The sequence below is a fragment of the Crassostrea angulata genome, chromosome 8 (genome assembly GCF_025612915.1).
Source record: "Crassostrea angulata isolate pt1a10 chromosome 8, ASM2561291v2, whole genome shotgun sequence".
NCBI classification, from domain to species: Eukaryota; Metazoa; Mollusca; class Bivalvia; order Ostreida; family Ostreidae; genus Magallana; species Magallana angulata.
This window is the reverse complement of record NC_069118.1, coordinates 25,034,484-25,062,319: the sequence shown is the minus strand read 5'-3', so window position 1 is coordinate 25,062,319 and position 27,836 is coordinate 25,034,484. Positions and strand designations below refer to the sequence as shown.

The 27,836-nt window shown below is 34.9% G+C and overlaps 1 protein-coding gene across 6 annotated transcripts; it reads left to right on the top strand.

The window, feature by feature from the left end:
• The first annotated feature begins 361 nt into the window (after positions 1-361).
• Positions 362-26,419, top strand: LOC128160303 (uncharacterized). 6 transcript variants are annotated; one of them, XM_052823597.1, is made up of 6 exons: positions 362-426; positions 20,963-21,130; positions 22,071-22,330; positions 22,828-22,972; positions 23,077-23,250; positions 23,545-26,419. In XM_052823597.1, the coding sequence occupies exons 2-5, from the start codon at positions 21,025-21,027 to the stop codon at positions 23,211-23,213; spliced, it is 648 nt and encodes a 215-aa protein (XP_052679557.1). In that variant the 5' UTR covers positions 362-426; positions 20,963-21,024; the 3' UTR covers positions 23,214-23,250; positions 23,545-26,419. The 6 variants fall into 6 exon arrangements, with proteins under 6 accessions (XP_052679557.1, XP_052679555.1, XP_052679560.1 ...); XM_052823598.1 differs by lacking the exon at positions 362-426 and adding an exon at positions 20,294-20,402; XM_052823600.1 differs by lacking the exons at positions 362-426; positions 20,963-21,130 and adding an exon at positions 1,392-1,722.
• Positions 26,420-27,836: the final 1,417 nt, after the last annotated feature.

Below are 27,836 nucleotides of genomic sequence, written 5' to 3'. Positions count from 1 at the left end.
ATCACAATTAATGATACACTGTAAGGTAAGAGAAGACGTGCAAAGAAACACACCTTGCAAAATTTCTCAACGTAATCATCCGGGTACTTTTCATGTCGTTTGCAACGACAAATTCCCATAGATTTTCTGGGTTGTTTTTTTTTTTTGACTGTGTATTGGAATATCTTTTATTATGTAAAGTATCGAATTTGACACATAAAAGGCCACCTGGTCACTCTGCTGTTACATGGCCTGTGAAAATTAACTGAAAATAATATTAAAAATTGTATATAGGGGCCTTTATATTTGGTAATTTGTAAATAAATTTTCAATGTGTTTAAGATCATAAGGATATTATACTTACCTGGTCATTATTCTCCGCCGGTGTGGTATGCGTTGCCGGTAACGGACCTTTACTATCTTGAGCAGTGTATCGATTAAATACAGGTGAGTTTAACCTAATGATTTTTAGCCGGGCTCTGCTGAAAGCAGAGTCCTGGCTATAGGCAGGCAAAACGCCAATGTTACTATAAATAGCACAAGTAAACAAAAAACCAAACAGCGTCAAGGTAAGGCTTCCGCTAAACCAAATAGTTACACAAAGAGCCACGTTTTGTCAAAAGTGTTGGCATTTTGTTTCTTTTTTTACAATTTCGAATGAATTGTCTATCTTTTTTAGTTTTCTTATTAATAACGTGTTTTTAAAACATTACTATGCATTTTGGACACATACAATGCGCATGAATTTCCATGAACTACTTTGCTGCGCGATGAAGAAATGGGGATTGAATATATAATGCTTGTTGCAAAATTCAGCAACTGTTGAACTTTTTAACTTCTACTAGACAGACATATTTTTTGTTTATAGCCGCTTACAAAATTTGGTCGCTCTCTGATGCTTTGCCGACATTAAAAGCATGAGAGAGAGAGAGAGAGAGAGAGAGAGAGAGAGAGAGAGATTTTCAGTCTTTACTACACAATATGCATAAAGACACACCAAAAGAGCCCGGCTTTCAGTACTTCAGTACTTTGATTTTTTCATTCACTAACAAGCAAAGAAGGTATAGAATTGTAGTAGATATCAAATAATTATTAAACAGACATAACACAGGTAACTGGAAACTCTATATTACATGTACGAGCGAAGCAAGCGAAGGTAAAAGTTACCGCCACCAACCCCCCCCCCCTTTTTTTCCCCCCGGAATTTTTGTTGGGGGGGGGGGGGTCTACTTGTATAATTTTTATTTAAAATTGGCCGTTTTGAATCTCCCCAAGAAAGATAACTCTGATCCACATCGGACATTGTGTTCATTATAGTGGAATAATTAATATTGACCTTGGAAATAGACCATGTGCATTATTCAGTTTCGACTTCGACATCGCCCGGAGTTGTCTCTCCTTGCGAGGTCATCCTGAGGTTAAGTAAATCCTCTGGTGCTTATTTTCATTTTTGTTCGGGACGGGAAAATAGTTTGAGGATTTGTGGCCTATTTAAATCAAACGTTTGGAATATATAATTAATTCGTTGCATTAATCAGTTGTTAATGTATACACGTTTTTAGATATTTGATATTGCAAAATATGTGTGATTGAAGAAAGCTAGAAGATTTGGAATAAATAGGTCATTATATTTAGTGATGACTGTTGGAAGCCCCAAAAGATGTGCTGGTTGGGTGTTACTTTCCTCTGTGATTTGTTTGTACATGTATGTGCATCCAGTGGAGGCAGTGGAAACTGTGTCTTGTGAGTCGTTGAAAATAAGAGCTAGGCCCATGGGCCTCATTGCTCACCTGAACATAATGTTTATTTCTTTGTCAAACTTATTTGACATTTCTTTGCCTTAATATACCGTATATTTTTATAATGATACAGCTGTACTATTTATATATTTACTTATATCACCAACTATCCAACGAAACTTTAATAATAACACGAAAGTGTCTTTCCCTAAACCCACATCTAAATCAACTCTGAAATTATAAAAATATGTTGCATCTATTTTATTTTCATAATGTACGGCAACTCTCATAGCTTATTTAGAATCTGTACAAAAGTAACAAATCTATGATTTTTCACTTAGACATTAAACAAAAAGTTGGCATTTAAAATGAATATCTTTGTGTTGTTCTTTTGAGATATTAAAATAATAAGTTATGACATTTCAACTGCATCATATTAATAAATAGGCATTATTATTATTGTGTTGTAGCATTATATTTTTAAATTATTGAGAATGTCATAAAATGTATATATTTATGATTTAATAATTTGACAGACAATAGCCAAGTTAAGACCACTTGCTCTACGTTAATAGCGAGCGCAGCTCGCCGGCGCGCAGCGCCGGCGCGAAGCGAGCTCTACCGGCAAGGCGTGTGTGAATAGAAAATTCGGACTAGTTGCACATTCATTCAACGGATTTTTTTGGCGTCAGTAAATCGGACCAGTAATGCCTTGTTTTAATCGTCCCAGTAATTCCCTGTAAATATGGTTTCCCATTTCACACTCTCACGAGAACAAGATAAAGACTATGTACATCATGCATTGTAAATAAAATAATTCCATTACATAAGACTAACAGAGTTGTCGTTCCTTCGAGTGACGTCACAATGGATTTCTTGCACATTGATCCCACAGAATTTTTCGGAGTCAGTAAATTTCGACCCACAATGCAATTTATCAATGTCGGACGATCTCACTAGACTTGATTCCTTCTCGCGAGAATCAAAGTAAAACTTTTGAGAAACAGATAAATTGTGTAATTTCAAGAATATCATGCTTTTTAAGTAAACAAAACAGTATATTTCACTTAGTTTTTTTTTTTAAAGAGACAGACGACACTTGACGACGTGAACTTTGACGTCACAATAAGGGGAAATTACTCTAAGTAGTTATTGTTAATCTGCTGAAATATAAATACCAAAATCTTCTCAAAATCTTGCAAAGCTAACGAATGGGGACATCTTTTTTTTTTAATAGGAAACAGTTGTAACTTGCTCTCATTTGGATGAATGCTCACATTTATTTTTACAGTAATTAATTTTAACGTTTTTTAAATGGGGGCGCGGCAGCATCATTCAAAGAATATTTACAAGCAAAATGAAAAGAAATTCTCAAAATCAGGGAAATTCTAATCCGGGTGAGGAATGGTGAGTGCGTAGTATGCATTTAGCTCTTTAACTGCTCAATGGTATCTTTATTTTCACATTTATTACATCCTCCCGGGGGGTGGGGGGAGGGTCTAAAACCGTTTTTCTTATATGATCAGCAAATTTTTTTATACGTAAATTATATTTTTTTTAAACGGGGGGGGGGGGGTGGACTCTATGATAAGTCAATTTTTTATATGCAAGTTTAAGAAAAATGTCTGCTGCAAGAAAAGAGGTAATAAACTGCAATAAACATTATGTTAAAATCTTTATTATTCAACAACATATTGTAAAAACTGAGATAAATTCTATTTAAATAAATAAACAATCTTATAAATTATGAATAATGAAAATTTACTAGAAAAAAATAGGCATGTTTATATTTTATTTTGCATTCAAATTCATTTACCGTGGCGTTACGTTGATACTTTTATTTTTATTGATTTATCATAATTCATTATTTGATCACATGCTGCGCTCGCCCCAACGGTCGCACCGTAAAACATATTATGTACACTCAGTTTAAATATATTGAATCAACTAAACATTTTTTTTTAATTTAAAGTAGATCCAGTGTTTTGTGACGTCACACATTTTTGTAAAACTTTGAATTCTATAAAAATTGTGCAAGATAGTTTTATTTATTTTATGTGAATATAATCACATTGATGTAATTAGAAGTATTGGTAGGTTAAAGATATTTTCGCACTTAATTTTATACAAAATTTCCAATAAACAAGAAAAACAAATTTCTGCCTACAAGATTTTACTTCTAACCGGAAAAAAAAAACATTTTTCTAATGCTAAAATATGCTTTAGTTTATGTTTATCTGGCATCTCAAAAAGTGTGATGACATGTATATTTTTTCTAACAATTGATGACATTTAAGTCTATTAAGTCGAAATCAGTTCAGTTTTTCAACTTTCCTCAGAGAATTTTACGAGTATGGAGCTACCTTAAAATGAATCCAAGATAAATTTGAGAACCATGAATTGCTGCGAAAAAAATCATTGCGATACAACATTATCGCAATATTTTTTTTTTTACTTTTACTGAAATTGAATGCATAAAAAAGAAAACAATGAAAATTATTATTAATACCTTTAGCTAGAAAATAGTTGCAACAAAATAAAGAGTTTTATAATGGATAAAAGATAAAATTGAAAATCATATCTGTTTTCATCTAGTACCATATACATATCAGATTTATCTCTGATTTCTAAACTATCCTAACAAAGCCATTGATAAATATTTCTCTCTTTTTTCATAAATACTAGATGAATTTGGGAGGAACTGCACTAAGTCTTCAAGATTATTCGAGCGCCATTATCATGGATATGTCAATGAAACTCGACAATTTGATGTCACATATAAAGGAAGGGCTCTCAAATATATCTGTGCAAACATAGGCTTCAAAGGTTCTGGGAAAGGTGAAAGCCTCAGGGATGAATATAAAGTGTGTGTAACACCAATATACTTCAACGACCCAGGTTGTGCTGTGCAACTTAACTTTACTGAAGATGTGTCCGCTAAAACTTTTCAGGTATTGTGTGAAATTATATTACTTGCACACATATTTTTTTGATTCATGGATATGTTTTATGGCAGTGATATACATTTCATTTTCATTACACGACCGTCAATCCTTGAATGACGTAATGCAATACATTTGTCCTCACCCTGTTTATTGCATTTGATAGTAAACATTGACAACAGTGTGAATGTAGATTAGTGTCTAATAGTATGACAAAAGAATTAGAGATTTAGTTGGTTTATGTATCTGAATAAATTTGGTTGATGTATCTGAAGAATCTCATTGGCTTACCTGAGTTAACGAAATCATCTTTGGATGATAATAGTTAAGTATCTTTCATATGAAAGAACCTTTTCAGTGGAGATTCATAAACTTTTAATCTGTTACTAGTATTAAGGTGAAATATGTGGCACATTGGCCTCTTCTTATTTTTAGCCTGGATTTTTTATCACGTGAAACATGTTTTGATTCATATTTTCTTTTCTTTTTTCAGACTATAGATTGCCTAAACAATAATGTAACAAAGTTTTGTAATGGACAAAATAAATATCTTCACATTGACTTTGAGTTTTTAAATGAAAATGAACGCTTTAAAGCCAACTTCAAACTCCGTGTCACAGCTGAAAAGGTGTACAAATGTAAGTTTGGTTTCCTTAAATATCAATGGTGTTGCACACATCATAATTGTACAATAACTGAGCAGGCTGATACAAATTAATTTGTTGATGTTTTTATTTTCAGACGAAGAGAGTTCAGATGCACTGGTGTATGGAATTGTGGGAGGTGTTATAACAGCCCTCATTGTCGTTATAATCGCTGGAGTAGCAGAGTTTATATCCAGAAGTCTTAAACGAAGAAGAAGGATGCAAAATAGGAGGATGTAAGGAATGACTAACTCCTCTACCAAAATTGTGAAAGTCATGGCCCCTGGGTCAGGGGTTCAGGACATGTGGGGTGGGGGCAATATAGTGTTAATGCATATATTGTTTAAAAATCTTTTCTATTCTCACAATCAGGTTTACCAGGAATTCCTCTACTAAAATTTTAAATTTCATGTCCCCTGGAGTATGGGTTTTGACTCTAGGGCAGGGCCAAAATGGGTGTATAGGAGAAATGCATATAATATTTAAAAATTATTTTCTTTATTCCCACACACCTGAAAGGAAAACTGAATTCATGATTTTGTAGACCAGATCTTTAAGGTTTTCACCAAAATTATAGGTTTCATAGTTCTTTTTTGAAAGATTTCAGGCAGGGACGTGGTCGTCATTACAGATTTATAATTTTTCTACTCCAGAATGAAAACTAATTAAATGCATATATGAGTCTCCTCGACAAGTTTGTGTATGGGTTATATGCTACCCAGGTGACCGTTAAGGCCAATTGGCCTCTTGTTTAATATAAATTCAAATACTTTATACACAAGAATTTATTGTTATCTATTGAACATCCTTTTGATATACAGTTTATAATTGAATTTTTTGAGTTATATTGTTACAGAAGCACTTGGTTGACGATTTTGTTTTAGGTGCATTCACTTTGTCTGCTTGTTTACTGATTACGTTGATATTATATTTCACGAAATGAAAAGGGAATGTTTATTATTAATGTAAGTTTGGCATGGTATATATCAAACATAAATAAAAATGTTGATGTGTGCTTTACTAGTAATTTTTTTTTGTCGGGGATTTTTATCAAACGTTAAATAAATTTTTCCCCAATAAACTTGGCTGGTCATTTTTGTATTAATTTATTAGGGTTTTCCGTTTTCAACGGAAAACCCTTCTATTATTCTACTGTTTCTTCTTCTTATTTTTTTCCCGCGAATTTTGTGTCGGCCATTTCTCAAACATTGTTTGTCTGATTCTTATGAAACTAATTCAGGGTATGTATATAATATTAAGGTCTAAAAACTGATTTTTAAAATTTTTAAAATTCACTTCTGGTTATGAGTTATTGCCCTTTAATTGAACAAGAGGCCCATGAGGCCACATCGCTCACCTGAGCAACAATGGGCGTTCAAAAGATATTGTGTCAGATGGCCATTGGTAGAATAACAAAAAAATAAATATTGTAAAGTATTCGAATTTTACACTTACTTTGCATACACGTTATCTTTGACATTGTTCCTTCATGAAATACTGTTTTTACACAGAATAAGAAAATATAATAGATAGCATATAAGATATAGAACTAAATATTTGGTAGGGGTACACTGTTATATAACTTCTAATTCCCTGTATTTTCGTTCTGCCCCCTCCCCCACTTAATAAAGCGATCAAAATATATGAGAGCATATAGGTACATTTTCTTCCTCAACTACTTAATTACTAGTTATTGTATTTTTTTTAAATTTAATAGTTATTGTATTTTATCAAAAAAATCCTACATGTATATATGTGAAGAAGAAAATTGCACCTCAATGCGCTCAATTTCTCAAATTAAAAATATTCAACAATTTAATTTGTCTTCTCCATTATGATTAAATGCCTGTTGTTTACCTCGCGTAAATTCGTGACTTTTATAACTTTACTCACACTTGATTGATGAATACACTGGAATGAAAAAAAGTTGTCACGTGACATGTTAAAGAGCCATAAAAATCAATGTTACCGTATTGAAAGGCACATCACTCTAATTTACTATGGCCCACCCATTATTTTCATTTTTATTCAAAAATAACAAATGGCTACAAACCAGGATAATTTTCCGCTGTGATATTTTCTTAGGAATAGCGATAATTCTTTTATCCCCACAACAGAAATGTGTCGGAACTATGGAAACTGTTTTAACAATGTCGTTTTTATTTACTCGCATTTCACATTACTGTGGAATCATTAATATTCGTGGTGGCTCAATTTTCGTGGTATTCGTGGGTAGTCCTCTCCCACGAATTTAAATCCTCAACGAAAACAAATTTAGAAAGTTATCTTTGTTACTGAAAAAGTAACCGAAGCATCCACGAAATTACATCCCCTTGAATGAACAAAAAATTCACAATCCACGTAAATTGGCCCCCACGAATTTAACGGGGCATGGTCACGATTTTGGTCAAATTTTATTTTTCTGTTTTATTATTTGCAATGCTTTAGGAATGCATTTCTAATGATTAAACGAAATTTGGGTGCAAGTCGTTGAGTTTTAAGCAAGATACGATGCTTACAATTCTATGTCATGTAAACAAGGCTCGTGCCCTGTTTTTGTTTTTCATAGGTTCAATATACCATTAAAAATCTTTTTAAAGCTGGTTTGTCTATCTTATTTTTCATTTTAAGCATACATAAACAGTTCCTAACGATTAACACATTCATTTTAGGTCTAAAACTGGAATTTTCACTTCAACATTCAAAATGGAAACAAACGTTTTGTTAACAAAGCGAAGAATTGTAAGCTCTGTAACTCGCTTATAACTCATCAAATGCCACTCAAATTTTGGTTGCCTATTAAAAATGCCTTACTGAAGCATTGTAAACATTAAAATCGAAAAAATAATTTTTGAACAAAATCGTGACCATGCCCCTTTAAATGATTCCACATTATTTATTGTATAAAGAGGGGGCCCCAGAGAGTAGTTATATACAGCATATCATTCTTTAATTTTTTTGTGTACAAGTATTTAAAGTAGATCCAGTGTTCTGTGACGTCACACCTTTTTGTAAAACTTTGAATTCTTTAAAAATTGTGCAAGATAGTTTTATTTATTTTATGTGAATATAATAACATGGATGTAATTAGAATTATTGGTAGGATAAAGATATTTTCGCAATTAATTTTATACTAAATTTACAAATTTTTATATATTTTATCTATGCAAAGGGGAAATAACTCTTTTTCTGACTTTTCTCTCAGTTGTATGTCTAAATTCTATAGTTTTTTCTTATTCCAACGATTAATTTTAAAATATTTTTGTAATTTTAGTTTTCTGATAAAGTTGACATTAAAATTAAACAAGAAAAACAAATTTCTGCCTACAAGATTTTACTTTTAACAGAAAAAAATACATTTTTCTAATGCTAAAATATGCTTTAGTTTATGTTTATCTGGCATCTCAAAAAGTATGATGACATGTATATTTTTTCTAACAATTGATGACATTTAAGTCTATTAAGTCGAAATCAGTTCGGTTTTTCAACTTTCCTCAGAGAAATTTACGAGTATGGAGCTACCTTAACATACTCTAATTCATATAGAATTTCTAATGATCAACCAAAAGAGCGTCAGTTGTAGACTTATAAGCAAGATGAGCTCAAAATTTTGCTACGTTTGAGTCATATTTTGTTCACATGAGTTTATTACATTCAGCTTAAGATTTTTAACTTGGTATTTCCTATTCGGCATTTAAAATGGGAAAAAATGAATGGCCTCAGATCTGTGTACAAATATAGAATTGTGAGCAAATCTGTATCTTGCTTATAAATCGAAGCTTAACACTCAAATATGGTAAGTAAATAGAAATTGTAAACAATTAAACACAAGAAACATGCACTATAACAAATAAAGAACACAATTTATTTTTCAAAATGAATCATATACATGTATATACCTACATATTTCCGTCGGCGATATTAAACGATATTTAAACTGTATGAATAAACTCGAGAAAATGCCGAGCATCTCAACAAAACATCATATTGCATTATTCTACCATTACGCAAAAGATGATACCGAATTACCGATAGCCTGATTGAATTGCATTTTAGTTCTTTCTTAATACATCAGATGTTGCTTAATTTGCGCAGGTAAACAGTAAACTGTTTGATTTCCGAAGTCTCTGTTTGATTTGATACGTAAAAAACAGGAAATACAAGCGACAGTTCCCAGGTTAACGCAAAGCATAAATGGAAACGAAACGAAAATCACAACATGCTAACACCACCGTCATGTGTGAAAACTGTCAACGCATTGAAATATTTAGCCTCAATTTACTTCACAAAATCGGCACCAATGTATATTGAATGTTTCAAAGATTCCCTTCGTACACGAACTGTTGCACAACAAACAAATTCATCATTGTCAGATCGACCCGTTTATCATATAGTGTCATGGCTGCTTTAAACAAAGAACCTCGTTTTAGAATTATGGAATACGAGTCAAGGTAAAATGGGTAAGCAAACCCGGGCCGGGGCAAAATAAAAGCCGGGGCAGATCGGCAATCGTCAATTCCAATTACGCATTATTTTGCAGCAATATTTACAGCGAATTCAAATATACTGGTCAGTAAATATCTTGAAACTTTAATGAGATTGGCAGATTAATAACTGTAAATCTTTTGTTTTGCCCTGGCCCTGTCATGCCTACCCATATTACCAAGACTATGGATGCTATAAATTGCTTGAAGCACGCGGGTAGGTTAAGGCAACTCCGAGTTTAATGACCGTCAAAATTATGATCAATTTAAAAATTGTTTATTTTTATGAAAACAGTGCTGAATATTAATACCAAATGAATATGTTCACCAAGATATTATTTTTCTACTTCGGAATCGACTCGATCTTTGAAGCTGCCGTACCATGGTATCACGTGACAGTTAAAAATAGATCACTTTTTTACCTTAACAAAAAATCAAAAAGTGTAACACGACCCCGAAGTTGATTTGTATGTTTGCTACAATAATTCGATCGGCAATTAGTTCATGTTTATTAGTATTACTGCTAGAATCCTATTGTTTATCGCATAAAATAAATATTGTAAATATTTATCGGAAACCCTCCCAACTTCTATAATTTCATTGAAAATACTACGTATTTTTCATTTAAAACAACAAGCACAGGATTCTAGCAGCACTTTTCAAGTAGTTTAGGTCATATACCGTTGATATTTACCAAAGTCATCTTTCATAATATCCGGGGTAGTGTTACACTTTTGCCTTTTTTTTGTACACACTGACAGAGGAAAGGCTGGTCAAGCCATATAAATGTCGATCTGCTTACCTTATACAACTCGCTGAATAAACAAAATATCCATGCCTGTATTATCCTGATAATATCCTAACTGACACTCATCTAAATCTTAGCTATCTGTATTGAATAAGTCTTATTTTGACATTGTTTACACTGCATTCCGATGATTTGTCTCCCGACATGATCTTCTCTATCAAACATGCTTGTGACGTCATCAATGATAATTATACGTTATAGAGAAAAATCGAAGCTATATTCAGTTAGAAGAGTTTCTAGTCATATTGTATGCCTGTAGTTTTTATAATTTAAACCAGAGATAAAGTTTAAATCGACAAGTTTCTGAGTAAAATATGACATCATGATGCTTATTGTGACGTCATATTGATCAGAGGAATTTGATCGCTGAGAGTTGCCTTATCATACCCGCGCACGCCTTTTCTTTCTTATTATTTTCGTAATAACTCAGATGTGAAACAGAATTGGCCCATAATTTTTGCAATTTATATTTTCCTTTCCATAAGGATTACTTATGCTAAATAACATTGAATTAAACTCAGTAGGTCTTGAGAAGAAGATTTTTAAAAATGCACCCCCCTTTTTCTACAGTTTCGATGTTTTCTCTGCTTTGAATGAAGATCTGTCTTTCATTTTTATGCAATTTATATTTGCCTTCCCATAAGAATGATTTGAGCCAAATTTGGTTGAACTTGGTGAAGTGGTTTTAGAGAAGTTCAAAATGTGAAAAGTTTACAGACGGACGGACAGACGGTCGACGGACAAAATGTGATCAGAATAGCTCACTTGAGCTTTCAACTCAGGTGAGCTAAAAATGGGGGGTCTTTTGTCCAGAGTTGATATCGGGAACTACACAAGATAGATGCATAAAATTTAGCAAAATTGTAGGTAACATTTTATAGTTTTGCTGGCATGAACATTTTGGCAAAATCTTTTTTAGTTTGTGAGCTATTTGCCGGTAAAGTTTAAGGTTTTTTGGGGTCTGAAATTGTGTTGCTTTTTGTATAATAACCTTTAAACTAAAAATATTTTGTTAAAACATATAGAACAAAAGTTGTTTAGAATAACGAGAGCTATTAAAAAAAAAAGGGCTGGCTACTATAATTAGGGGTCAGCAGTTCATACACTTTTTTTTCTGATAGCTAAAATCGTTTTCATTTTATAAAAAGAAATAATTCAATTAATTTTATTATATTAAATATTGTCATTTGGTATCAAATTAAACAAGTTCTGTGCTATATTTTTTTTTTCAAATTTAATAAAACAAAATATGTGAGAATCGTACATGAACGAGTTAATATGTCTACATAGACACACAAGCGAACAAATGCCGTTTTAAGGCCCAGGCATTTACTGCTTAAAATTGTGTTGCGTCTTAGATAAATTGTTGTGATTCAATTTCATTTTTTTTCATCTACATCATTTATGAATTCAATGAACACACACAACTACTTATTTTAAACGTTCTATGTGCAACTATTTGTCGCCCGCCCCCCCCCCCCCCCCCCTGTTTGTAACCCCCGCGCGCGCCGAATGTAAGCCGTAACAAACGGCATTGTAGAAAAGAGAGGGCCGTAATGCAGAAGAGAAGTTGTGTATTCTTTCGGTGTACACATGCATTTTCAATTTACTGTGAAACATATGAACATGCACAGGGAACAATACTACATATTTGTGTGTTTAAGGAGGATATTGTAGTGTTTGTGGACTCGTTACCCGTACGGGCTATCTATTCGCCCGTGACGTCACCACGCGGGGAATCTGCACGAGCGAGGATTCTACCGCATGCAGCCAGCGATTGAAGACGTAGGACATGTGCTAGACGCGGCGACAGGCAAGTCCAGCAGCAACCCACATATATAATCAGTGATAGTGACTGAGAAATACTATATTGGCGCCCAACTCGAGGCCCTGAACTTGCCATTTATTCCGAGAATTTTTTTCCCGTAGAGTAAGCCTGTATCATTTTGTTTAGGGAGTTTGCGTAAAACGCGTTGAGGCCGCCAATTTTGGGGGCCCTCGCGTGGTCAGCTTTCCTGTTAGTTTTTGTAAACATTGAGTCAGTTTTAGCTTTGTTTGTGCTACTTGCTTTGATTTATCATCATGTCATTTGAAGAGGCTCTGTTTGCTTTGGGGTTGGATGAGAGATCGCCCCGATTTATGTCTATGGCTCATGGTAGGGATGAGTTGTCACGGGGTATTAGGCTCGGCTGTGTGTACGGGCCAGATCCCGTAAGTATTGTTAGGCAACCCACATACTTGGACACTACAGGGCATGTTAGAGAAGGCTGTGTTGAGAGAGCACCCCACAGATATTACATAGGTCTTCCCCATGTTTGGATTAAGTCTCCTGACAGATTTGAGAGGGGGAGGGGTGAAACTATAGATCCAGTTTGTTTATCGGCCAAGGGTTTAAGTTCGCCAGTTGGTGTTAGGGACTTTGTTCCACCTAGTGACTATTTAGGGGTCCCAATGTCACAATGTTCCCATGTGGCCCTTAACCCTACTGTCAGGGATACTACTTTATGCCCACCTGAGCCTCAGGGGCAAACCCCAAATTTGTTGGATTTTGACCCCCTTACTACCCAGGATTCATCCCCCAGTAATCCAATGCCCACCGGCCCTGCATGGCCCGGATGCAAGTCCTCAGATAGCCAACCTTTCTATTCGCAAGGGGTTACACCAGAGTCTATGGATGTAGGTCAGGGGCAGCAGTATGATAGACCAGTTCAGGCAGTTGATTTAAAGCCCCAGGTTCCACCCACCCAGAACCCCACTGTCCCAGATGCACAGTCTCAGCTCAGTGGTGGCCATCGAGATCATCAGTATTCACCAGACCCGTTTGTTATGGGCGGATGCTCGGATCATTGGCCTATAGTAGTTATCCTGTATCAGTACTTGAGGTCCCCTCCCAACCTTGTCATTTTGGAGGTGAAGGAGGTGGGAGAATGGCACGTGCATATGAGCCCCCACCACTGAAATACCTTTTAATGTAAGTCACGGATTCCCGCAGCGTCTCAATGTCCCTCAGAATACGCGCGGATACCTGCAGCGTATATCCACCCCCCGGAATACTCGTGGAGACCAGCAGCAGCCTATGGTTTACCTGGAGATGTGCAGACCCCTGCAGCGCGCTACAACCTCCAAGAGTTTGTAGCACCGCCCACTAGCTACCACAATCCGACAACCTGGAGTAGGCCGAGGTATAAGGATCTGCATTTTGATTGGAGATCCAGCTGGAAGCCATTCCTGCACATGTTTGTTAGATTGTCACGAAGCCAGCGCTGGACAGAGACTGAGCAACACGACCAGTTCTGCTTCTTCTTGGAAGGAACCGCTAGTGAGTACTACACTCTGTTACTGGAGACCAGCCCTGATTTGCGCTTCGCCGACATCCTGAGGAAGTTTGACAAGCGCTTATGCTCAGCAGCACCTGATTTAGCCCACCAGCTCAACTTCCAGCCTGCAGTCCAAAACAGCGGTGAGTCCCTGAGGTAGTGGTCAGACCGAGTACTGACGTTGGCTACTCGTGCCTTCCCCCAGCTACCGGATGTTCACTCTCAGGCTATACCCCGCCTGTGTTACGGGGCAGAGGACCGGGAGGCAGGCCTGTATGCCCTGGATGGCTAGCCCAAGACTGTTGATGAGGCTGTAGACCGGATGCAGTTCTACCGGCATTCCCGACGGGGCAGACCCCCATGCAATAGGAACAATACAGTGAGGAGTTTGGTTGTAGATGAGGAGTCGAGTAAAAGAGATGGGAAAGCCGAGAGTCAGATACGGGAGTTGAAAAGCTGAGTGCAGCATCTTGAGAAGACGCTAAAGGAAGTTCTAGATTCGGTCCGGCTTGGGATCCCGACGACTTCTTTTCCTATATGGCAACCAGGCCCAAGGACAGGTCAGTGTTTCAGATGCGGAAAGACTGGGCATTTCCGTAAAGAATGTCCTGCTGTCCTTAGACGGAAGGCGGAAGTAAGCGCTGGAGAGGTTGTAGATCACTCCCTGCGTAGCCGTGGTGCCTGTCAAGGAGTTGCAGATGAAGAGACCAAGACTTGCAGTCAAGCGCCTAGCGGGCAGCTTCACACTGTGAGCTTACTTACCCAGGATGAGAAGACCAGTTTCAGGAAGCACCCTGCAGATGACTTATGTGTTGTGGACAAGGACGCCCCTTGTCCCAACATAAGGCGCAGGAGGAAGCGTGGTAGGCGTAGGCGTAGGATGCGACACAGAAGACCAAACTTGCTGAAATCCTTCTCCACAGATCCTGATGTCCCTGAAGAGGAAGTTACTCCAGTGGTCAGTAATTGTCGGCTGAAAGTGCTGAGCAGCAAGGTGGTTCCTACGGAATCCAAGTGCCCTGAGGCCAAGGTCAAGGATGACATAGTGGGAGACTCTTGGCCCCCAACCCAAGCTGAAAATACCAGTAAGCAGTCTTGAGACAGCGGTTGAGGATGTCCATGTTCCTGCAACTAGGAACGCCCTTGCTAGTTGGAAGTCAGTTGGAAGAGGACAGCCTTTAGGAGCAGCACCAAACTTGGAGTATCTCCCTTCGGGTGTCCAGACTAGGGTGACAGACGCACGGGAGATGCCGTCGCCATCTGGATTGTGTAGGGCGTGTCTCGTGGATCAGACGTAGTAGAGCTGCCCTTCCCGGACTGAACCCGTAACCTAAGAACGACTTGGACTGTCCCTGTATTATCCTGTTAAGAATTTTATAAGAATTACAGAGTTAGATGTTTTTGTTATAGTGTGAGTGTTTGTTTACTAACGTGTAAATTTTACATGTTTACTGGATGTTTAGACTCGCTCAAGGGTCATGGGAGACTGGAAAGGATGACTGAATTTATTTACTGAGATTCAGGGGGCCCAGGTTCAAATCCCGGTTTGGTCCTTCATTATTTCTCCCATCCTGTTACAATATTGGTGTTGTGACCAACCCCTCGAACTGACAGGTTAATTCCTGCCAGGGGTGATCTTCGAGGGTGAAGATCATTTAAGGGGGGAGGAATGTGACGGTCAGACTGGTTTGAATACCGGTGCCAGATACATGTAGTTCAGCTGGTAGAGCACTTGACTAGAGATTCAGAGGGCCAGGTTCGAATCCCAGTTTGTTCCGTCATCATTTCTCCCATCTTGTACATATATATCAGATATATGACAGATGATTAAGGGTCATCACATGTTTTGCAAGATGCAATAAGTGTTAAAAACCTTTACTTTACAACATAATACATTTATGTGAATATTTATGTTTCTTGATATTATTTGGTGTGGTTTTCTTGACAGCGTCGCAAAAACAATTTACCCGCTCCTAAACCACAAACTTTCTAATTAGTGGATTCAGCTTACCGCTGATTGGCTGCTGTTGCAGCAGACGAATAATATATGCACGCACAAAACAGAATGAATTTATCAGAGAATGAGTTGAGTTTATTTCAAATGTTGGAATTTGGGTATTGTTTTAAAATGTATACATGTGACAAAACATATATTTGTTTTCCCTTGGACTGAAATGTCACATTTTCATTGGTTTAAACATAGCACGTGATTGCCTTATATATCTCTATATTTGTTCGGTGAGAAATAATATTAGGCAATATGGCCGTCATTGGCCGACGCTTCGCTTACTCATTTCGACATGTCATAGTATTTAATAATACATAAACTTCTTAAAGTATTTGGAGTAGTTGCCCTTTGAAATTCTTTAAAATTAGAGTAGTTGCCCTTAGAATATTGACGTCACAGTGTTTTGTCTGGAGCAGAACAAAATAGCAGCGTCAAAATTTGCTCAAATCTCTGCTGGGGAAAGGGAGAAAACATTTAAAATTGAATAGCAACAAAACATTGTACCGTAGGTAAACATGAGTGAAGCAAAGATTTTTAAAGAGTATTTGAAAGGTGAGATTGAAAATTTTAAAGAGTTTAAATGAGTTAAATTGGACGAAATGTTAAGCATCTTGTACATGGCTATGCGTAGATCATCGCTATTTGTAAATAAATATGTCGCTTGATAGTCCTCGGGAAAACGAAACACTTATTAGGTTAGTAACCTAATAAGTAATAGTGGTACACACAGCTTTAGCTTTATGAAGAAAATTTGGGTTAGACCATATACACTTCCATGCAAGTAAATGATATTTACAAAAAACTTGCAATTTATGGCGCACGAAATATACACTAGTTTTATAAAGATTGACATACATGTAATGTACCACATTCTGTGAAAAATAATCTATTGAAAATTCTTCATTAAGTTTACTCATACATGTTTTATGCTTATTACACATAGTATTGTTTTTAAAACATGTAATTTATAAGAAAAGAAACAAAAACCCTCGCTAAATTTATTTGCAAAATAGAAAACCAGTAGAATTGATAAAAAATGGTATACCAGAAGCTAATACATGTACTTTGATGCTGTTCGGTGGGTAAATATTCCTTTGTAATTTACGAATTGAAATATTGACTGTTGCACTACAAGTAATAAACTCTCTCAAACTCTCTCTCTCTCTCTCTCTCTCTCTCTCTCTCTCTCTCCCCCTCTCTCTCTCTCTCTCTCTCTCTCTCTCTCTCTCTCTCTCTCTCTCTCAATTTGATAAGTGTCTATACCTATGACAAATTTTTAATATTATATTATGACTTGATATGCAAATTTTTGATCTTGTACTGCCTCAGTGTTATGTCATGTATTGGGATATGTCATACTTATTACACTGCATGGTCAGTGTATTTGTTCCAGAAATAATATGCATATGTTAATGTAAACACAGCTATTACTAGTACTTGTATGTAAACACAGCTAATTATTATTTTTTTATTTCAGCTCAAAACAGACTCTTGTTACCACATGGCACCACATGGCTTTTACCTGTTGATTCTTGTGGGTCAGCTCTTGAGAATTACCTGTCACCTCTATCCACATGCATATTCCTTGTGTTCTACATACTATTTACCGGTAATTCAATTTAAATCTTATAATGCATGAACAATAATGGAACTTGAAGAAAGCATCATGCCATGTTGTGGTTTGTGTTTGATAAGAAATTATGAAAACAAAATTAAGGCTGTTTAGAGAAATTCATAATTGCTGTGAAAATTTGTTTTTCAATAGAAGTATGCAATTATGTTTCCTTTATTTTTTATTTCATAAAGACATTTAGATGTGTTTATATAATTGAAAAATCCCCCCTCCCTTCTATCCAATTGTCTGCATTAAGATTACATGTAGGATATGTAAATGTACATTTGACTTTGAAATAACATCTGCTATGATAATTACTTTTGAAATGAATAAGAAACAACCTATTTCTACCTTTCTAAGGTATATATGCATAAAAATAGTAGAAAAACATGTCAAATTTGAACATTTTTCATGGAAATCAACTCTGTCTCCAGCTACCTGGGTGTGTTTGAATTTAATTTTAATTTAAGGCAGAAGTTTAACTTGTAGGTTGTAACTTACTGTTTTAGCATGGTTAGAAGGAGACTAGAAATCAGAATAGATTAGATATTCACTTAATATGATTGTTAGCTTACTTTTTTTCATGAAAACAAGAAATCACAAGCAGGACAGCTGTCTTTTTGTTAATTAAAATGGTACAAATCATACAATAAACAAATAAAAATCAAGTTTTAGAAATATTGATGATTGTTTTCAAATATGTGTGAGAAATGACTCAAGGAAATTGCCACAAGTTTAAAAAAAATTAGGTAAAACATTTCAAACCATGACTTTTTATGAAAATCAAAAGATGGGGGGGGGGGGGGGGGGTAGTCACAAATCAGTATCTACCGGTATTATATTTTTACGTATAAGTATCCTGTAGGGACCCCTCTGGACACGGTGTCAGCTACAGTACGTATTGGTCAGTTCTTTTCTATTTTTTGATTACCTTATTTAAACTGCCGCATTGCAGACCTGGCAGACAGTGGCCACGTTTTCTACATGACAGGTCCCTATCCAGTTTCTGGCAGTCCATCGCCGTGGTTATACCTGTCCGCCACTGTCTCACGCCATGCCATATCTACCTATATCGTCCGTCTTCTCACTGGATTGCATCTACTTGTATTCTACATGCCCGTGATGGAGACTTGGGATACCAGAAAACTTAAACATTTTATTGTTCATGTTATGTATAAATTATGTATATTTGTTTGGTTTTAATTTATATAAAAATTGTAAATATAAATCGAATCCTGTTGTGTATGACTGAACAGTCAACAGTCACGACGGCGGTCGTGACAAAATGGTGTGAGAAGTGGGATATTTACGTGACGATTTTGAAGATGTTTTATCAGATGTTCCTGGTGTGACGACTTTGGGAGTCCACGACATCAAGTTGACGACAAATGAACCAGTTCGTACGAAACCATATCCTCTTCCTTTCGTTTCCCGGGATACCGTGTGTGAAGAAGTGCGGAAGATGATAGAAGCAGGCGTAATTGAACCGTCGTCAAGTCCATATTGTTCATCCATAGTTAAGAACCCCCCCCCCCCCTTTCTCTTGGACATATGATTTTTTTTTCGAAATAAAGTGCTACCCTTCAGCATCCGGTGTTTACTACACTGAGTAAACATGTGGAAAAAAAATAAAGCAGTATCTTTAAAAACACAGATTTATAATAACATCTACAAAGTATTTTCTACTCTATTTCTTATTTAAAAAATCGATTATAGTTCATACAGTTTTGAACTGACAAACCCTCGAGTAAAACGACGTTCAAGTACGAGTACATGCATTCGTTTTTACTTTTAAAAGCCGCTTTCAAATGCATTGTTTAATTGAATAACTTAAGTAAAGTTTTAATTCGTTTTATACAAAAAATGCTAGCTACCTTCATACCCACAATAGAAAGCCTTTTTTTTATTTTCAAGAATCGGAAATTCTGTCACAAAAATACCGGCACGGTGTAAAGGGTTTATGCATAACTTTTCAAAACTCTACTAGCGCCAGATGATACAGTAGCGCACCCATTAGAGAGATCACATCGAGTTCCCTGGGACGACAATTGCTTGTACTATTGTATTACACAAAATAAAAGGCATGTACAAGCTAGTCAGCAGATAAATTATCCCCTTTCTTTTGTCATATCCTATAATTTAGACCTTTATTTAAGAGGGCATTCGACAGAAATCAAAATCGATAAATAGTTCAGAATTTAAACATCAAAGACATAAAAAAGCACTAAAAAATCCATTTTTATAATAGTTTGTCGTAACTGGTCTGAATTATTTTTTTTTGTTATTTGGTGTTTTCTTTCTATTAAGCATAGACGCACTTTTTCATTGCTGGAGACTTTATTTTAGGGCTAGAAATTATGCAAATCTTCCTTACCTAAAACAAAACTGCAAAACACTCAATAATGCAGTACACTCTGATGTTGAAATAGAAATGAAATAGATAGTGACGAGATAAATGTTTATTTTTACGCACGGAAAACGTTCAAATGTCTTTGTTTATTGACAAATGATGAATTTTGCACGTATTGGTTTTCATCAATTGGACCCCCCCCCCCTTTTTCCAAGTTGCTGGATCCGCCTCTGACCTGGTCACTCTGCTGTACGCAATGGGTTTTACATGGCCTGTGAACATTAACTGAAAATAATATTAAAAATTATATATAGGGGCCTTTATTTGGTAATTTGTAAATAAATTTTTATTTTCAATGTGTTTAACTTACGCAAATAAAGATCTTTGTTTTAACAATTTATGGGTCACCGGATCATAAGGATTTTATACTTTCCTGGTCATTATTCTCCGCCGGTGTGGTATGCGTTGCCGGTAACGGACCTTTACTATCTTGGGCAGTATATCGATTAAATACAGGTGAGTTTAACCCAATTATTTTTTTTCATTCACTAACAGGCAAAAAATGTATAGAATTGTAGTAGATATTAAATGATTATTAAATAGACATAACACAGGCAACTGGAAACTCTATATTACATGTACGAGCGAAGCAAGCGATTTAAGGAAAAAAAGTTACCGCCACCCCCCCCCCCCCTCCCTTTTTTCCCCCGGAATTTTTATTTTGGGGGGGGGTCTACTTGTATAATTTTGATTTAAAATTGGCCGTTTTGAATCTCCCCAAGAAAGATAACTTTGATCCACATCGGGCATTGTGTTCATTATAGCGGAATAATTAATATTGACCTTGGAAGTAGGTGCATTATTCAGTAACGACTTCGATATCGGAGTTGTTTCTCTTTGCGAGGTCATTCTGAGGTTAAGTAAAACGTTTGATGCCTACTTTCATTTTTGTTCGGGACGGGGAAATAGTTTGAGGATTTGTGGCCTATTTAAATCAAACGTTTGGAATATATAATTAATTCGTTGCATTAATCAGTTGTTAATGTATACACGATTTTAAATATTTGATATTGCAGAATATGTGTAATTGAAGAAAGCTAGAAGATTTGGAATAAGTAGCGGGACATTATATATAGTGATGACTGTTGGAAGCCCCAAAAGATGTGCTGGTTGGGTGTTACTATCCTCTGTGATTTGTTTGTACATGTGTGTGCATCCAGTGGAGGCAGTGGAAACTGTGTCTTGTGAGTTGTTGAAAATAAGAGCTAGGCCCATGAGCCTCATTGCTCACATGAACATAATGTTTATTTCTTTGTGAAACTAATTTGATCTTTCTTTGCCTTAATATACCGTATATTTTTCTAATAATACAGCTGTACTATTTATATATTAACTTATATCACCCAATATCCAACGAAACTTTAATCATAACACGGAAGTGTCTTTCCCTAACCCCACATCTAACTCAACTCTGAAATTATCAAAAAATGTTGCATCTATTTTATTTTCATAATGTACGGCAAGTCTCATAGCTTATTTATAATCTTTACAAAAGTAACAAATCTATGATTTTTCCCTTAGACATTCAACAAAAAGTTGACATTTAAAATGAATATTTTTGTGTTGTTCTATGAAATATTAAAATGATAAGTTATGACATTTCAACTGCATCATATTAATAAATACGCATGTGTTGTAGCATTATATTTTTAAATTATTGAGAATGACATAAAATGTATTTAATTATGATTGAATAATTTGACAGACAGTAGCCAAGTTTAGACCACTTGCTCTACATTAATATGTACACTCAATTTAAATATATTGAATCAACTAAACAATTTCTTTAAAATTTAAAATGAATCCAAGATAAATTTGAGAACCATGAATTGCTGCGAAAGAAAACATTGCAATACAACATGATCGCAATATTTTTTTTTTACTTTTACTGAAATTGAATGCATAAAAAAGAAAACAATGAAAATTATTATTAAGACCTTTAGCTCGAAAATAGTTGCAACAAAATAAAGAGTTTTATAATGGATAAAAGATAAAAATGAAAATCATATCTGTTTTCATCTACCATATACATATCAAATAACTCTTGAATGATTGATCTCTGATTTCTAAACTATCCAAACAAAGCCATTGATAAATATTTCTCTCTTTTTTCATAAATACTAGATGAATTTGGGAGGAACTGCACTTCAAGCTCATCTGAGACATATTATCATGGAGATGTCAATGAAACTCGACAATTTGATGTCACATATAGAGGAAGAGCTCTCAAATATTACTGTGCAAGCATAGGCTTCAAAGGTTCTGGGAAGGGTGAAAGCCTCAGGGATGAATACAAAGTGTGTGTAACACCAATATACTTCAACGACCCAGGTTGTGCTGTGCAGCTTAACTTTACTGATGATGTGTACGCTGAAACTTTTCAGGTATTGTGTGATATATCAAATAACAAAAAAAAAATGAAATTATACTACTTGCACACATAATTTTTTTTATTCATGGATATGTTTTATGGTAGTAATATACATTTCATTTTCATTACACGACCATTAATCCTTGAATGACTCAAAGCAATACATTTGTCCTCACCCTGTTTCAGTTTATTGATAGTAAACATTGAAAACGGTGTTAATGTAGATTAGTGTCTCTGACAGAAGAATTAGAGATTAAGTTGGTTTATGTATCTGAATAAAGTTGATTTATGTATCTGAAGAATTTCATTGGCTTACCTAAGTTAACGAAATCATCTTTGGATGATAATAGTTAAGTATCTTTCATATTAAAGGACCTTTCAGTGGAGATTCATAAACGTTTTATCTGTTATTAAGGTGAAATATGTGACACATTGGCCTCTTGTTAATTTTAGCCTGCTTTTTTATCACGTGAAACATGTTTTGATTCATATTTTCTTTTCTTTTTTCAGACTATAGATTGCCTAAACAATAATGTAACACAGTTTTGTAATGGACAAGATAAATATCTTTACATTGACTTTGAGTTTTTAAATGAAAGTGAACTCTCAAGAGCCAACTTCAAACTCCTTGTCACAGCTGAAAAGGTGTACAAATGTAAGTTTTGTTTCCTTAAAAATCAATGGTGTTGCACACATCATCAATGTACAATAACTGAGCAGGCTGATACAAATTAATTTGTTTATGTTTTGTATTTTCAGACGAAGAGAGTTCAGATGCACTGGTGTATGGAATTGTGGGAGCTGTTATAGGAGTCATCATTATCGTTATAATCGCTGGAGTAGGAGAGTTTATATCCAGAAGACGAAAAAGAAGGATGCAAAATAGGAGGATATAAAGAATGACCCAAAAATGAATGTGAACCACAGTACAATGTAAGTACAATGAATATTATAGAAAATAGTTAGATGTATAAGTCATTGATTTAGAGTAAAATTCATAGTTTTTCATTAGTATTTAGATGTAATTTATTGCCGTTATTTCCAAAATCTTTGTCAAAGCAATTACTTTTAATCATGAAAAATAGTTGTTTAGCTCAAGATCTGAATAAAACTCAAAAGAGTTTTTTTAATGATTGTTGCGTCAACATGTGGTCCCTGCATTCATCAATTTACTGTTTAAATGACTACGATAATACCAGCAAACATCCATGGACATGTTTCTTTCAGGTTACAAAATTGGATAGGAAAAAGATTCAATAACAACACAGTTGAGAGTGTACATCAACAATCGTCTGATTAGAAATGATGGTATTTATAGGTCACCTGAGTAAACTCAGGTGACCTATTGCTATCCGTATTCGTCCGTCGTCGTATGTCATGCGTCGTCCATTAACAATTTTACATTTTTAACTTCTTCTTAAAAACTACAAGGCTAATTGTTATCGTTCTTGGTGTGAGTCATCTCTATGGTAAGAGGGATCTAAATTGTGAAATTCGTGGCTCTACCACCCCTGGGGCCCCACAAGTGTGGCCAAATATGCAAAAAAAAGCCAAATTTTCAAAAATCTTCTCTACTCCCACACATGTGAGGAAAAACTGGTTGCATGGTTGTGATGTCCATGAAGCCTCGTACCAAAATTGTGAAATCCATGGTCCCTGCGTCAAGGGTTCAGGCTCTAGGGTGGGGCCAATATTGCCATATAGTAAAAATGTATTAAATCTTAGAAAATCTTCTTCTCTACTCCCATATATGTTTGTACAAAACTAAATGCATGATTATGATGTCCTTGAAGCCCTCTACCAAAATTGTGAAATCCATGACCCCTTTATCAGGGGTTCAGGTTCTAGGGTGGGGCCAATATGGCCATATAGTAAAAATGTATAACATTTTAAAAAAAATTCTTCTTTACTCCCATATATATTTGTTCAAAACTCAATGCATGATTATGAAGTCCATGAAGCCCTCAACCAAAATTGTGAAATTTATGGCCCCTGGGTCAGGGGTTCAGGCTCTAGGGTGGAGCTAATATTGCCATATAGTTAAATGTATTGAATCTTAGAAAATCCTCTTCTGTACTCCCATATATATAGCCAATATGGCCATATAGTAAAACTGTATTAAGTTTTAAAAAATCTTCTTTGCTCCCAAACATGTGGGCAAAAAACTGAATACATGGTTATGATGTCCACTAACTCCTCTACCAAAATTGTGAAAGCCATGGCCCCTGTGTCAGGGGTTCAGGACATGTGGGGGGGGGGATATAGTGAATATAATGTTTAAAAATTTTCTCTATTCTCACACATCTGTATGAATAACTGACTTCATAATCAGGTTTACCAGGAAGTCCTCTACTAAAATTTTGAATTTCATGTCCCCTAGAGTATGGGGTTTGACTCTAGGGCAGGGCCAAAATGGATGTATAGGTGTTAATGCATTATATAATATTTAAAAATTGTTTTCTTTACTACCACACACCTGAAAGGAAAACTGAATTCATGATTTTGTAGACCAGATCTTTAAGGTTTTCACCAAAATTACAGGTTTCATAGTTCTTTTTTGAAAGATTTCAGGCAGGGACGTGGTTGTAATTACAGATTTATAAATTTTCTACTCCAGAATGAAAACTAATTAAATGCATATATGAGTCTCCTCGACAAGCTTGTGTATGGGTTATATGCTACTCAGGTGACTGTAAGGCTAATTGGCCTCTTGTTTAAAATAAAATTCAAATACTTTATACACAAGAATTTATTGTTATCTATTGAACATCCTTTTGATATACAGTTTATAATTGAGTTATATTGTTACAAAAGCACTTGGTTGACGATTTTGTTTTTAGGTGCATTCACTTTGTCTGCTTGTTTACTGATTACGTTGATATTATATTTCACGAAATGAAAAAGGAATGTTTATATTTTATGTAAGTTTGGCATGGTATATCAAACATCAATAAAAATGTTGATGTGAGATTTACTAGAAATTTTTTTTAGTCGGGGATTTTTATCAAACGTTAGATAAATCTTTTCCCAATAAACTTGGCTGGTCATTTTTGTATTAATTTATTTTATTTTTTCTACTCTTTTATACTTTTTTCTGTTGAATTCATATGCGAAATAACGTTAGATAAAACATTTCAATTAATATATTGTTTGTTTTTTTAATGCGTACATAGCAGGGTATAAGAGGTTTTATTTATCTAATAAGTCCCATGGAAATCAGATGCATTAACTTTAAATGAAATGATAGAAAGTATGTCTGCCCAAATTTTAATATCTAAATAATTACATGTTCTTGTTGACTAAAGAAAATTATTTCTATTACTATATACACGAAGAACTATATTTAAATTTATTGTTCCTACTTCATGGTGAGAGAAAACATACGAGCAATTGAAACAGAAATCAATTTGACACACACCTAACAGATAACGACCGCGCAAACCGTTTGTAATTTTCAAAAAGTGGATTTGAAATAAACAGGAAGAATGGCAGAAAGTGACCTTTTAAACAACACCAGTTTTTGTATATCAAATATTATTTTACATGTAGATATTAAATCTTTAAGTGTACAAAAGTAAAATCTCAAACATGTAGACAGCGTAAATATCAATCCAATATCCTTTATAGGTATAAAAGTGTATGATATCTATAATAACTGTTCTCTGATTAAAAAAAAACCCCTCTTGCTATTAATGCCTTAAAACAAGTTTTTAACGAATATACACAAATACTCGATACATCAAGCATACCAGCGTCTATTTCAATTCCTGGTTTGCTCACCTGCTTCTGCTTGGAGCATAAAACAATTAGAGGGATACAAAAACAAACAAACAATATAAAACAAAAGAACAAAACACACACACACACGAAAAAAAACCCACCACATGTGATTCAGACTGAAAACACAAAATGAATTTTGTTTTGGCCACATGACATTGGCAACCTTTCAATATTCGATCAGTCAATATTAAACGTCATACTGTAGGGAAAACAGGTTTCTTGTTAAATAAGGTACATGTATTATATTTTTGTTTTCGAAATAACATTACAGATATGATAGATAGATCGACGATTGATTGTGATACACTTGCTAACATACTGGGTACTTATAACAGGGAAATACATGATGTAACGCATTAAACACACCTTATTCTTGGATTAATCTTTATTATCAAATTAATATCCGAAGAATGACCAAGGCAAAAAGAGATAAAGAATTGCTTATTTTAAGTATCGGAAGATTTTGGTACTAGATTGGTTGTATATTTTTTAACGAGACCTCAGAAGATTTTCAACTCTGTGTACATCTAAATTGAATTCTAAACTATTACATACGTATATTTCTGTTAATATGAATTTTTAGAAGGAAAAAACACCTAGCCTGATTATGATCTGACCGAAACATGATACAGTGCAACACAAAACAAACGCATTGATTGGACGACAGTAGAAGAATGGTTTAATTTTCGGTGTGCGTGATCAACGTCCTTTGAGTTTTCTGCCTCCGGAAACTTGAATCAAGTATTGACATATATTACATAAGAGTTATTATGACTTTTTAAGTGCAGTTCAGTTTTGTTTTGTAAAATATTCTGAATTTAATACGGGTCGCTCGTAAAAGAACGTATGGCTGATACCCTTCTATAGTTTGCAGGTCCGTTAAATCAAAGAAGCCTTTTGTATATTAAGGACAGTTAGCTTTCTATCTAAACAGAAACTGATAAAAAGGTGTTGTTTATGAATCAAAATTATTAGATATCACTTGCCGGAAAGATGAATATACACCGGAGAAGAGACCCCACAAAACCTAATGGGATAAAACGAAAGTTAATAGAAGAAGAATCATTAAACAAGAACTAATATCTATGAAAGGATATTAAAATGAAGATCAAATTATTCAGAGAAGAGACGCTAAAAGGTGTAGAGCAAGAAGTACATTGGAGGGTACCAATGTAACTAATATGATAACAGTTGGTGACAATACATGAGTGTCTGGAAATGGACGAGGAAACACAAAAAAGGCAACCTTGTGGCTTAATATGCATTTGTCCACAAAGGATTTATGTTACTGGTAAAACATTTGTTGAACAATACAACAGTTACTGCAATTTCTTTCCAAAGAATCTGTCAAAACAAAACAAAAAAGAAAACAATTAAAAAAAAACAAACCAAAAATAGCAGACACGTAGCATCGTTTTTGAAAGTTGGGGAGGGGGGTGGCAGACTCATCCAAAAATTTCTGACAAGCAAAAAAAAAAACAACAACAAAAAATGGTAACAATTTACTTGTCACACTTTGTATTTAAATGATTGTATTTAATAGTCTTCAATAAAACTTGCAGTATGCGTGTATATAACAAAAACATATCTTCAGATTATCAATTAGCACATTCATAGGATATTAAACCACAAGAAAAAAATTATAGTCTTACATAATTGACTGGGTCACATGCAGTTTACATACCAGTATTTGTTAAATAATTAATGTGACATTCTGTCTTGAATTACATATTTTACCT